The sequence below is a fragment of the Peromyscus californicus genome, unplaced genomic scaffold, assembly GCF_007827085.1.
Source record: "Peromyscus californicus insignis strain IS unplaced genomic scaffold, ASM782708v3 Scaffold_4__1_contigs__length_199733344, whole genome shotgun sequence".
Classification (NCBI taxonomy): Eukaryota; Metazoa; Chordata; class Mammalia; order Rodentia; family Cricetidae; genus Peromyscus; species Peromyscus californicus.
In genome coordinates, this window is record NW_026294562.1 from 106,455,169 (window position 1) to 106,469,035 (window position 13,867).

Genomic DNA, 13,867 nt, shown 5'->3' on the forward strand with positions numbered 1-13,867 from the left:
GGTAAGCAGAACTGTGAGCTTCAGACTCAGTCAGGGGTACTGTTTGGATTTCTACTCAGATTAACAATTTGCTCTTTCGAAGCCTAATCATGTGTTTTGTTGGTCCAACGATATCAATTAGAGGAAGATGATGGAGGCATTGGAAGGTAGTGGGCACCCCAAGTCTCTGGGTGAAGTTTGGAGTTACAGACTCAATGCAGGAAATGCAGCCAGAGAAGATGGACAGAGCCTGAGAAGAAAGCCTGAAACCTATGAGAGGTTAACATGACCACTGTTGAACCTCTGAGGACTCCACCTTAGAGTGATAGCCTGGCTCTCTACGAGACCAGACTCACCATTTCCTACCAGTGTCATTGATAAAGGACAAAGCAAATAGCACTGACTTCACCATGGCACAGCTATGCCTTCCTGGGCAAGATTTTTCTCTGAGTCACAGCTTAAAAATAGGAAAAGTCCTATGTCATACGCGCACAAATATATAAGCTTTGTACTAGAGTTAAAACTTACACCGTGTCTACCACAGATGTGACACATAGCAAGAGTTCACTAAATGCACATTCACCCTTGATAGCTGATGTCATTGGCACTGCATGTGACAGTACATTCTTAGCTTCCTAAGACTGATTTGTTTCATTTTTTTTATATATGTATAAGAACTTGAGTGTCCAATTAAGGATTAGTTTTCCAAACCGACCTCATATCCCAGTCCCTTTGATTTCCCTGGTTCCTATCACCAACCAGGATGGACATCACTGAGAGGGTCTGACCAACTGAGTGTATCAGAGTCACTAGTACCTCTACTTGGTAGTAACTTGGGGTTTCCATCTTAACTGTGATATTATTCAATGAAAAGGAGGCAATGCAAAAGTGGAGATTGGCTGCTGTCTCTGGACATAGTAGACACCAAAATTTGGAAAAAGAGGCATTTTTTAAAGTGTTTCTATCCATTTTTCCAAGAGTTAAAAATATGCTTGGAAAGGTATGATTATGGGGGCAGGGAGGCAGTATATATGTGTAATCTATATGCTTATGGTGCTCATGTGTTAGGTAATGTACATACCCGTGAAATTCCCTTGAGATAAGGTTTTTCACTGAACTTGGAGCTATGCTGTCAACGAGCAAGTTGACAATCCTCCTGTTTCTGCTCCCCACAGTGTTGTGGTTGCAGTTACATACATCCACATCTGACTTCCAGTAGGTGATGAATTCAGATCCCAGTGTGTACACAGCACTTGCTTTGGTCCATTGACCCATCTCCCCAATCCTGGACTATAGTTTTGTTTGTTTGTTTTCTGTTGTTTCCAAAAAGTAATATGTAGCAATAAACACTCATGTCCAAACCAGTGGTGTTGAGATCAGATGAGTGAGTAGGAAACACAGTCATGAGCATCATAGGCAGGCTGGATGGAGTTTCACGTTTGAATCCCAGCTCTGACACTTACTGGGCAGTCTGTAGACTAGTAGACATTTACTAGACAGACTAAGGGGTCATAGGGAAGAGAGCCTCAATTCCCTCATCTGTACAATGGAATCTCCAGGGTAGCTGTTGTGCTAGGAGCCTGAGGAATGCTGGGCAGTGGGAAGTACTCAGCTACCTGTCTCCCTCCTGTCATTAGCCTTATCTTCTGGGTAATGGACATTACTTTGTTTGCTAATGAACTGGAATTAGTTGGGAAGCTTTTCTCTGCCAGTGGTCTCCTGTATGTATACATATCAAAGAGATGCTCCTGCAAAAACTTTTCATGGCTCCTAGCTTCTAGATAACAATCATACAAGGTGCCAACTCCCCACCTGACACCCCAACCTTTCCACAAACAGTACTCAATTCCTTCTGGAACCCTGTCCTTAACTACTTTCCTGTCAAAATGTCCACTCTTGTGGCAGTTGCTAGGGTACTGGATGCTGAGCGGAGCTTAGCCAAGACTCAGGGATGATGAAGGATGGCATGAAAAGCTTCCCATTGCCTTTTGAAAGGGGCCGGGATAGGAGGAGGTATTTGGTGACAAGCATAAAGACTGAGCCTCTGCAGCAGCAAGGATCCATCCCAGAATTTCTGTCCCCTCTCCTCACAAGGCTCCCAAGCTAGTAGTCAGTGACCTCTCTTCTGTACAATTTTCTTTTCTTTTTCTTTCTTTCTTTTTTTTTTGAGACAGGGTTTCTCTGTGTAGCGCTGGCTGTCTTAGAACTCACTATGTAGACCAGGCTGGCCTTGAACTCACAGAGATCCACTTGCATCTGCCTCCCAAGTGCTGGGATTAAAGGTGTGTGCCACCATACCTGCTCTCTCTGTACAGTTTTGAAAGTATGGATGCAGGGATCCCTGAGGGTCCCCAGGACCCCTTAGGTCATCTATGTGATGAAACTATTTCCAAAAATGTTCTCTCCTCATTTTCCTTCCCACACCCTCATGGATGCAGGTGAAGCCTCCAGGCTGGCAGCAGAGCAAGGACATCTTCCGCTGAGCCAACCACTAAAGAAATCTCCCCACTGTAAAGTGGGGCCTTCCTATCCAGCTCTCCTTTTCACTTTTGTAAACAGTTTTCATAGAAATGTGTTGTTGATGCTGCTATTGGTATTGGTATTTTATCTTAAATAAGTTATACAGACCAATTTAATATTTTAATTATTAATTATTAATATGACAAATAAATAGACACTATCTCATCATGTACAATCTGTGTAAACAACCCTCCCACCTGGAGCTGTCAATAATATTAAAGAGGACAAGTTCCTGAAAACAGGAAGCTTGCTGCTTGATGATGGGATGTGGCCAAACCTTTCTTTCCTACCCTCCAGGGTGGTTTCCCTAACTCCCTGTGAAAGCCTTTTCTCCCCACTGGAGCCTCTTTCCCAGGTCTGTGGAGGTATGAGACAGAGGCTTTGGCATGAGAAAAGCTGGGTTGCATAAGCAACCTCATGCCTCTGATTTGCTATGGATATTAAATACCTTTTTATATGTGTATAGACCACTTCTATATTTTCTTTGAATAAATATCTACTTCAGACTCTTGGCTCATTTAAAAATATGTTTATCCTATTATCATTGAGTTGTGTTTTTTATATATTGTAGATAGAAGTCCCTTATTAGATATATGGTTTGCAAACACCATCTCCTATTTTGGAGTTGCCTTGCGGTAGGCAGTCCGTTGAAGCACAAAACTTAAAAATTTTGAAATCCACTTTACCTATTGTATTCCTCTTCTCCTTTTGTGGGTGCCAAATGGTTACATAATGCATATTTACACCCAAGTTTTCTTCCAAAAGTTTATAGTTTTAGGTTTAGATGCAGGGTCATACTTTCTTCTGAGGTCACTTTTGCATATGAGGAGGGGGTCTACTTCCAAGCTTTTATGTGTGGATAGCTATTGTACCAGCATCATTTGCAAAGACATAATCATCTCTGTGCTTCCAGAGCCTCACTTCTCATGAGCTTTAAGAGACCACCCACCCTTTAAGACTTTAAGGGAGTTTAATGAGATACACAGGGAGAAACAGCCCGTGGTGCTCCTGGTGTGAAGTAATAAATGCCAATAGCTGAATGAATGAACAGTGGATCTGAAAAGGTCCTGAAAACGGCCACCATTGCTACTATCTGACTTGAGCTTTCCATTCCAGAAGCTCTTTAGGTTCAAGGCCTTATTGACTTGTCACATTGCCATCCTCAAGACACCAGCCTGCAGTCTCTCCCTCCATGCCCCTTTCTTGTCTCCTGCTTCTCTCCTTCTCTTCGTTCTTCCTAACTCTACCTTTATTTGAAGTAGTAAATGCTTTTGTCTTGCCTACTTGATTAATTAACTCTAAGCTGTGAACCTACTCAAATTCTTTTTTTGTCATTGGAGTGAAAAAGCTTGAATGAGTCAGCCCATCAATTAAAAGGTCTCTAATTTAAAGATTGCCAAGTGACACCCCTAGGGATAAGGAGGTTGATCTGGGTCACCCTTGCATGTGGTTGTCCAAGATGGGTCAGTGTGAAGCTGATCCTGGCTGTTTACATTCTTGGCTCCCCTTCCTTCCCAGAGAGATCCTTTGAAGTCCTGTCTCCCTCCTCTGTGCTGTTTGCAACACCTCCGGATTTAGCTTAGCTCTGAATTCATTAGTGTTCCATTCCCCTTCTCTTCCTGATCTCTGAGGCAGGTGGTAGGCAGGAGGGGGCCTGGCTGATAACCAGGGCTTCCCAGTGCCTGACTGAAGGCAAATAGGACCTGAAAAGGAGGCGGAGCCAAGGGGCCCTGGGCTGACAAAGTTCTGTTCTATCTGTTGAGTCCAGTGAACAGTAACCAGGTCCTTCCGGTGTAGCAGGCTCAAAGACCAGGATCTGTTGTTGCCTTTGAAAGTCCTGGAGCTCTGGGTGCTAGATGGGACAATTTGACTTCTGTGATGTGCTCCAGGGGCTTCAGTCTCTTGGGCAAGCAGAGAGAATGGTGGAGGAGAGAAGAGTGGGCATATCCTGGTTTGGGGGTTCAGCATTGGTCAAGTCCTATTGGGACTGGCAGGGAAGTGAGCAACCGTGGAAATTGTTGATCAATGACTTCTCATTATTCACTCACTCTGTCTGTATTTACTGTCTATCGTGTGCTAGGCATCATTCTAGGCATGAGGACATTGCAGGGACAAGGAGATACTTGTTCTCCTGGAGATCAGATCCTAATGGGAGATGACTGGAAATGAATAAACATATCTTGCAATAGATAACATATCAGGTGGACATAAATATTGCAACGGAAGAGGGTTCTAGAAAGACCTAGGCTGGGAGGAATGGTCTTTCCCACAGTGTGTGGTAGGATAAGGAAGGCTATGCCCCTCCCATATTCCTTGCCATTGGGGCCAGAGGACCCCCCTGGACCTCTGCAGCCATTGGGGCAGCAGACATACTTCCACTAAAAGCATCTCATTGTGCATGGGTCAGCTCACAAGGACAATGACTTTTACTTCTGTGTGCTCTGTTCTCTAGGCCAGAAGTGTTTTTCTCAACGGCTAGGGGAAAGCCCATGCTAAGTGTTCCAAAGCAGGAACATTCCTATGGTTCAGTGAACCTGGAAGAGGTGAGCAGCATGAGAAACTAGTGCTTAGAGTCCTGGATGGAAAGGGGACCCAGGGACTAGATATCAAGGCTGGTGGGTTGTAGGAGGGTTTCTATTGTTTTTTTTTTTTTTTTTGTCAGTGTAAGGTAGATGATCACAAGAAGGTTTGGCAGACACATGATATGATCTGAGAGGTGCTGTGACAGGTGCTTCTGTGCTAGACAGATGAAGGGACGAAGGCTACCCAGCCCAGTGAGCAGGTTACCATCAGAATCCAGGACCGAGAGTGTCCGGGTCAATGTGCAGACAGAGGAGGTGGTCAGAGGGATGAGAAAAGTACGGAAGAGATTTGTCAGTGTAAATACTGCACTGAGTGCAGAGATGGGGTGACGGCTGATGGAGCTGGAGAGACAAGGACTTGCTGATGTGTGTGACCCCACCCTGCCAGATTCAGATCTTTCAACCAGATCTTTCTGCACAATGTCTTTCTTTCCTCTCTTGGTACAGATGAGCTCAACAAGCCTTGCTCCAGGCCCAGCTCTGTGGGTGGCACCTTAAAAGGGATGAGTAATTCAGTCTCCCTCTTTCAGGGCTGAAGCCGGTGTCTCGAAGTGCAGCACTCCATATTGGGCATTTTGAGGAAGCAGGGAAGGGAAGCCCTAGTTGGAGAAGATTTCTAGGAAGACCAGGGACCATATTTATAGGGTTTATACAAAGTGGGGGAGATCCAGTTACAGTTCTATTGGAACCGTTAGACATCATGGTCATTATTGGTCAACTATGTCATTATTGCACACGAGCCTTAGGTGGGGTTGAGGAACACATACGCTCTCCTCTTACCTGACTGAGCCATACTCAGTTTTCTTATCTTAAAATTGGGGCTATGAAAACTGACTTACGGGGTAATGTGAGCTAAGTGAGATGTGTAAGTCAAGCCTCTACGCATGTGATCTCATTTTACTTGTCCCTACAGACAGAAGTTCAAACTTTCAGGGGCTCTTGGAGAGCCATCTGCCCAAGGCAGAACATTTGCTGTCCTGTGCAGTTATATATGCTCCAGCCACCTCTGGTTTTGTTATTTCCCAGACTATGGTAACTATTCCATATATCTTTGTTGATTGGCAATATGAATGTTCCAAACAGGTTATGCAACAGCCAAAACACAGTATTTTGTGTTTGGAAGACTGTGGATAGTACAGTGAATGCCTCCGAGTCTCCCAATTGTTGACCTGTGAGATGAAAATAATTGTCTAATCTAGTGAATGTGGTTAGGGCTTGTTCATTATCTCCTTCCCACAGACCTCAGGACCTTGGACATCAAGCAGAGACTGAAATACCCAGTAGGCTAGGCATGTCACTTCTGATCCAAAGTGCTTAACAGCCAATACCTTCCAGCTGTATGTCCTGGAGCAGGGACCAAGGAGTCCATGTGTTCCAGGTAGTATGAGGGCTCTCTACCAGATGGCACTGGCCTTTATTATGAGTAAGAACTCAGTCTGTTTATCCACTGAGATTCTGGAGCTGATTCATTACTACAGCAATGTGGAGTCCATTAGAGCCCATATGTCTCCTTATGGGACTGCTCAGAGGACAAGAATCTGAGCTTGGTATAAGTGGATATGCAGTACATTTCCAGTGAAGAGCTTACTCCCCTCTCCTCATTTCCAGCTCTGCAGCTTCCTTCATTGGGGTCTCTTTCCATGAAAGAAGCTGCCCTACTGTGGGCCACACTCCTCCAGCTCGCTCCTTTCCACATACAGCCCCGCTTTATCATCACTGAGCTGCATTTCCTACCCATTATATATTGCCACGCTGTGTGGCAACATGAAGAAAGCCTTCCAGAGAACCTTGGACCCCTTCTGACAGTCCCCCACTCACTGCTGTCTTCCCTTACTCAACCATGCCTCTGGCTTCATTACGAGCTCCAGGACTTGCACCGTGGTCTCCTGGATACGATAACGAACTCCAATCCATCATAGCTTTTGTTGTCCTGGACAGATGTGACTAGTACCCATTTGCTGCCCACACCACCATCACATTCCTGTTGGATGTCCAAGCCCACTTATGCTGTGCTGCTTGCAGTATGAAACATGAGGAGGATCCCAGGGCCAGCAGCCCAGCAGTAGTTCCACCATCTCCTCACCAGGCAAACACTCCAGGCACTACAGCTCCCAGCAGCCTTTGCCTCTTGTCCTCTTATTAAGACAGGCACTACAGCTCCCAGCAGCCTTTGCCTCTTGTCCTCTTATTAAGAAATTCGCTGCCACTGTCATTTGATCTCCTAAATTTCCTGTACAGCCTGAAAAGCATATGTGTTTCCAGATTCTAAAATGCATTTCGGACTAAGCCTCAGGCTCGCAGTTGATGACAGAAAATCAGAGATGACAGGAACTGACCTGGCTCCATGTCAGCACTTTGGGAAGAGTTGGTGTCCGCAGGCCCTGCAGCCCCCTCTCTAAGGCCATCGGATCCTGGAGGACAGGGCGGTGTGCTTTCTGTTGAGGAAGAGAAGAGAATGGATTAAGTGAGAGCGTGATTGGTCCCCAGTGCTTCCCCACAGTCCTCTCCCCAGCATCCTTTGCAAATGTACGTTAGTTGGGAACACGGCATTTGTTCCTGGTCCCAGGGCCACGGAGCAAAGCAAGCGGTGTTCTAAACCCTGAAGACCTTGGATAAAGAGGTCATCTCCACAGCCTCTCCATGGGACTCAGGAGAGCCGTCCCCCCCTGCTGCATTTCTCTTGCTGTGAGCAGTAACACTGTCTTCCAGTCATTACCTGCCTGTATGTTCTCCTGTAGAGCCAGCCTCTCCAGGGCAGGGCCTATATAGCTGGTCTGTGCAACTCAGGTGCCAGTATAGGGGTGTGGCACAAAAGCGACTGTCCGATGGACAGAGAGGATTGATCCTGTGCTGTGATGGCGTGGAAGGCACACACACAGCATGGGGCTGAAGTCTTGTGGTGGTCCTGTCAGCGGCATGCCGGAAGAATGAGTGAAGCACCTTGGCTCTCTGAGCATTGGCATCTGGCATAGAAAGTGGACCTGCTTTGCTGGGATGTACCATACAGGGTTTCAGAGTCACTTGGGCAGGGGTTCTCTCCCATGAAGAACTCTGCTCTGGCCCCCTTGCTATGGCAACCCCTGCCAAATCACTTTCCCTTTCTCAGCCTCAGTTTCTTTATTGGAAAGGAAAAAGTCTGAACTGGGTGACATGTGAAGTTCTTTTTTGCCCTAGAATTAACAACTACGAATTTGATTAATCAGTATCACTAGTATCTTTGCATAGTAAATGTTTGTCAAACGAATGCAAGAAATTCTGTCCCATTTGAAAGAAAGGTAGGGAGGGGCTACAAGGTTTTAAGTCATTTGCCTCTGGTGATTGCAACAAGAGGAACTGGAATTTGAACACAGATCCTCAAAGACTGCAGGATCGCGGACATAACGGACGCTTCCACAACGCCTTCTGCGTAAAGATCCTACAGGTGAAGACCTGAGTGTCAAGACACTTAATGGATCTGAGTTTTGTTCTCGAGCCATTATTTGAGAAGTTCCCTGAATACATATTTGCCAAATATACTGAGGAACCCTGCTAAGAAGACATTATTGTCTCTTATAAGGTGAGGAATTGCTGGTAATTCCCATTAAAAACAACGATCTTGTAAGTGTGAACATTTGCCAACTCTCTGTATTTCCGATGTTTCTTTACTATAAGTTCTAATTATTCTAAGCAGAGAGCAGTTGGCAGGCAGGAGCATTTCCAAGGCTCTGCCCAAATGCAGGGCCTCCCACCCCCTCCCCAGGGTCAAGCCCTACCGACCTCATGAGCGTCTGGAGAAAAACTAAAAAAGTTCTTATAAATCAAAATCAAAGGCTGGGGAGATGGCTCAGTCCAAGACCTAAGTTTGGGTTCCTAGAATCTATATACAAAACCAGCCCTGGCAGCAGGCATCTGTTAATGCTAGCGGTGGTGGGAAGGGAGGCAGTCAGGCAAATCCTGGAAGCTGGCCGGCTAACTCGCCTAGCCAACTGGCTGAGAAGTTCCAGGTCAGTGAGAGAGATAGACCCTGACTCACACAAAAAAAGTGGAAAGCAGTTGAGAAGCAATACCCAAGGCTGACCTCTGACCTTCACTCACTTGTCCATGTGTACACCTGTGCACGGGAGCATAGGAGCACACACACACACACACACACACACACACACACACACACACACACCCTTAGTTAGGGTATGACTCTCATTCTATGCCTCTCAAATGGCTCTGGGACTTTGTCCTTGCTTTCTGTTGCTGTGACAATCACTGTGACTGAAAGCAGCTTGGGAAAGAAAAGATTTATTTCATCTTACAACTTACAGTCCAATACTGAGGGAAGCCAAGACATCAACTCAGGCCTGGATCCTGGAAGCAGGAACTGAAGCAGAAGCCACTGATGCTTGTTCAGCCTGCTTTCTGATCCAGCCCAGGGGTAGCACTTCTCATAGTGGGCGAGGCACCCCTACATCAATCACTCATCAAGAAATGGCCCCACGGGCATGCTCATAAGCTAATCTGATGGTGGCAGTTCTCAATGGAGGTTCCATCTTCCTAGATGACTCCAACATGTTAAGTTGACAAAAACTAACCTGCAAAGACTAATTCCTATTTACAAAGCCCTTATTCATGAAAATATCATTCCCTGGGGCTTCAAAGAGAGTAGGAACCCGCCTTGTTCCACCCCACCCATGGGCGAGGTAAAGCACGCCCAAATGTCTGTGTCTGGACCTATCCCAAATGAACTGTGGCTTTTAGGATCTAGATCTGTTGGGTTTGTTCCCAACATCCTCTGGGGTCCTCGTCCCATGCTCTGATCTGGGTGGATGATGCGTGACTGAACACTTGTCCGGGATTTAAGATTCCCCTTAGCCCACAAAGGCTGCAGGCCAAAGCTGTGCCCCTTGGCTCCCCACCTGGAGGAAGCTGCAAGGGCTGCCCTGCCTGTTCCCTTTCTGCCTTCATCATGGCTGAGGCCTCAGGGAAAACCACCTCTTTAGTCATTTCCTGTTCAGTTTTCAGCCCGGCATTCCTTCTCTTTCACAAGCCTCCCGTAAACATCACAATGACTGTTCATAAAACCAAAATATCCATGGTGCTCTAGTTTGCTTTCTATTACTGTGATAAACACCATGACCAAAAGCAACTTGGGGAGGAATGGGTTTGTTTCAGTTTATAGTTTACTGTCTGAAGGAAGTCAGAACAGGAAGCCATGGCAGGAACCTAGAGGCAGGAACTGGGGCAGAGACTAAGGAGGAGTTCTACTTACTGGATTGCTCCTCACGGCCTGCTCATCTTGTTTCCATAAACAACCCAGGACCACCTTCCCAGTGGTGGAACTGCCCATGGTGATCTGCACTCTCCTACATCAATCAATAATAAAAACTGTACCTGACAGACTTGCCTCGAGGCCAATCTTAGGGAGGCATTTTCTCTTCCCAGATATATTAGATTTGTGTCAAGTTGACAAAAATCAGCTGGCACATATTAGTGTCTGAAAAAGTTTTAACACTCCATTTAAGATAAGTCTAGTTAGGAAAGGATGACATTTATTCATTCATTCATTTATCTTTCATTTATTCATATAATGAGTCTGATGCTGGGTGGATACACTGAGGACAAAATCCTGACTTCAGAAATTTTACAGGCAAGGAAAATAAGGTTTGGTCACAAAAACTACTACGCTCCAGTAGTTTTGTAAGAGATTCGGATAAACCATAGGCAAAGGCAAAATGGAGGGATCCCCTTGGCTGACAAACCAGGAAGGGCTTGATAGAGCATGCGTTAAGGAAGTCCAGACTTGCCCCAGGGATACCGGGGTGGGGGGGGGGGATGGAATTCTCCCATTAAGGGAGAAAAAGTGTAGGAGGAGTAAAAATGGCAAACACACGCACTTGTCCCACAGTGTAGCTATGTATAGGGTAACAGATATGGACGTCAGAGGACATGAGAGCTTCAACACACAGGGTCTGGAAGGGCAAGTCAAGATCGCGAGTACTGCTTAGACAAAGGAAGGCAAGGAGGGCTTCTGAGAGGAGGTGTGATTTTACTGGAGATCTGCTATAGACAGGTGAAGAGTTTGAAGAGGAGGCAACTAGGCCAGGAAGCTCCCGGCTATAGGTTAGGTATTTGGCTGGCTGTTAGGTATTTCGATCTTACTGAGCCTTCTAAATAACTGCAGGAGGCAGACATTATCCTTCCTGACTTGCTGACAAGGAAGGAAGGATTTGGGGCCTCTACACTCCTTGGCCCTAATCCTCAGGCAGGAAGCAATGGAGACATGCTCTCAACCCTGTTAGTTCCTTTGCAAGTGTGCTTAGAAGCATGTTCTCACTCCGTACAGAACATGCCTACCTAACACACCTGCTTCTGCTTCTACGTCACATCCTGTATGGCCCAGGATGTTTGTGGCTCCATCAGCTCCTGGGCCATCCTGACAGAGAGCTCATGGCTGGCTTCTGTTAGTGTCTCCCCTAAAGGAGCACAGATGAAGGAGATAAAATGTTCCTTGGTTCCTTTGTACCATTCTTCACAATGTGGGAGGGAAACCACCTTCCTCTCCATCCAGGAGCATTCACTTTCATCTTTCACTTCTCACCTAAAGCTGAGATCACTCAAGCAGTGGGCTCCAAAACCCAAGTATTGTTTGTTGCGCACACAGAGACCTGGGTGTGAGACAGAAGTCGTGAGGGCGCTAGTATGTCTTTGCTCATGGAGAAACTCACTATTTTAGCCCAGGGCAGAGGATCTACCTGTCACTGGTCTAAAATTTCTGAACTATGAGACCGAGTGAGTCTACCCTTCCTTAGGTGGCTTTCTCAGGTATTTTATCACAGTGACATTAAGTTTAACAGATGCTCCACATGCACGGAGAGTCCTCCCTGAACAGTGAGCTCATTCCTGAGTCCACCTGGAGCATCACCAGCTCCCTGGCTTGGGGCCAATCTCCTGGCTTCTTATGCATTCTCATTAAACAGAGATGAAAATAATGAATGGCATATAATAACTACCTTAGTACATCTATGACAATGGACAGTGAAATAATTCCTTCAGTATATTTATTTACTTTGTTTTTAGAGAGAGTCTAGAGCTGAGACTGGCCTCAAGTTATGGCAATCCTCCTGCCTCAGGCACCAGGGTGCTCTTCTTGTCTTTTAATACACAATGTTCTAGGCATTGCTAGCTCTTCATGAAGATGCTGTAGTGGTGAATATTAATTATCAGTCTGACAGGATCTAGAATGACCTAGGAGACAATTCATTAGGCATACCTGTAAGGGCGCTTCTATACTGAATTGATTCATATGAGAAAACTCACTTTAATTGTGGGTAGTGCTATTCCACGGGCTGGGGTCTCAGACTAAATACAAAGGAGAAAGCCAGCTGAACACCAGCCTTCACCCCTCTCCCCTTCCTGGCAGCAGATACAATGTGACCAGCTGCCTCAGGCTCCCACCTCCATGATGGACTGTACCTTCAAACTGTAAGCCAAAACAAGCCCTTCCTTTCTGGAGTTGCTTTTGTTGGGTGTTTGATCATCATGGCCCTGACCTCATGTAGTTGAGCTTCTTCCAGCTGAAGAAAGGAATGTGGGAAGGAGAGAAGTTCTGAAACCATATCAAGATGTTCATACTCTTGCTATCATCTTCCTGACCAGAGTCCTGCAGTTATTTGACTTTTTATCTTTCTGTAGACTGGATGCTCCTTGGCAAAGGACAGCATTTCTGGATTTCCATGTTAGCTGCCTTATTTCTGAGACCCAACCAAGCCCCCAGAGTCTTCAGCTCTTGTGAGATTTATCACCAGTTTGTTCTGAAGAGGACTTACATCTTCCAGAACACAAGCAATCCTCCAGAAAACCATCTTGTTATTGTATAAATCATTAGCTCAAAATATTTCACCTTGTTGCTTTGCTGAGAGCTTTGGCGTCTAATCCATGCCAATTACGAGTGCCAACCTATTTGATAACATCTTAATATTGCCAATTTCCCCAGCTCTCTGCCCAGAATCAGACCAGATTGAGAGATAGGGGAGCCAACAAGGCCTAACAGGGGAAGCACGGCATATCGGAATTAGATCCAAACCCTCATCTGGTCATGTGAGTGCAGCCCAGCCCAGTGCAGCATCAGGATGAATGCTCAGTAAAGGTTAATTCCCTTCCCTTCCTCTGTCTCTGGAGGAAAACAAAGCCATTAAAATAGCAAGTCAACGGGAGAAGAGAAGACACACTGCATGCCTGAGTTCACTTATAATACTGACCTTTGAAGCCTATCTCCCTAGACTAAGTGAAGCTGATTATATCATTTTTTATTATGGTAGTTGCAGTTGCTGGTGGTTCAATGTTCAGATCGGAGAGTAAACACACACATAGTCATATACAAACTCACCAACAGAGACTGACTCAAGCCCAGAATGGCACCTTTTCCAAAGAGCAAGGCAGTAGCCTGAGCCAATCTGGCTTGTCCTGCTTGGGACAGATCCAGGTGAGAGTCCTGTGCTCACCTACACGCCTTCTCTCCCACCTGACCTCCTCTCTGCAGTCGACCTTGAAGAGCAGCTCAGGATACCATTGGTGTACTGGAATGTTTTAGGATGAACAGCTATACTTTTAAAATGCATACGGGGGAAATAAAGGCAGCAGATGGCTTTATGCAATCTCCTTATGAATTTATTTTATTATTTTATGTCTTTTTTTCTGTAATTGTTGTCACACACACACACACACACACACACACACACACACACACACACACACACACACACTGTATGTGTGTGCAAATACATTTTCCTAAATGCATATGTAGTTCTCAGGCCTAT

The 13,867-nt window shown here is 45.7% G+C and overlaps 1 protein-coding gene across 1 annotated transcript in view; it reads right to left on the minus strand.

Moving 5' to 3' along the window:
* The window catches only part of Tenm4 (teneurin transmembrane protein 4), a 735,358-nt gene that overhangs the window by 500,452 nt on the left and 221,039 nt on the right, over positions 1-13,867 (minus strand). Inside the window, 1 exon segment of the mRNA XM_052714273.1 lies at positions 7,418-7,516. Coding sequence (XP_052570233.1) covers positions 7,418-7,427 — 10 coding nt within the window. The 5' untranslated portion in view covers positions 7,428-7,516.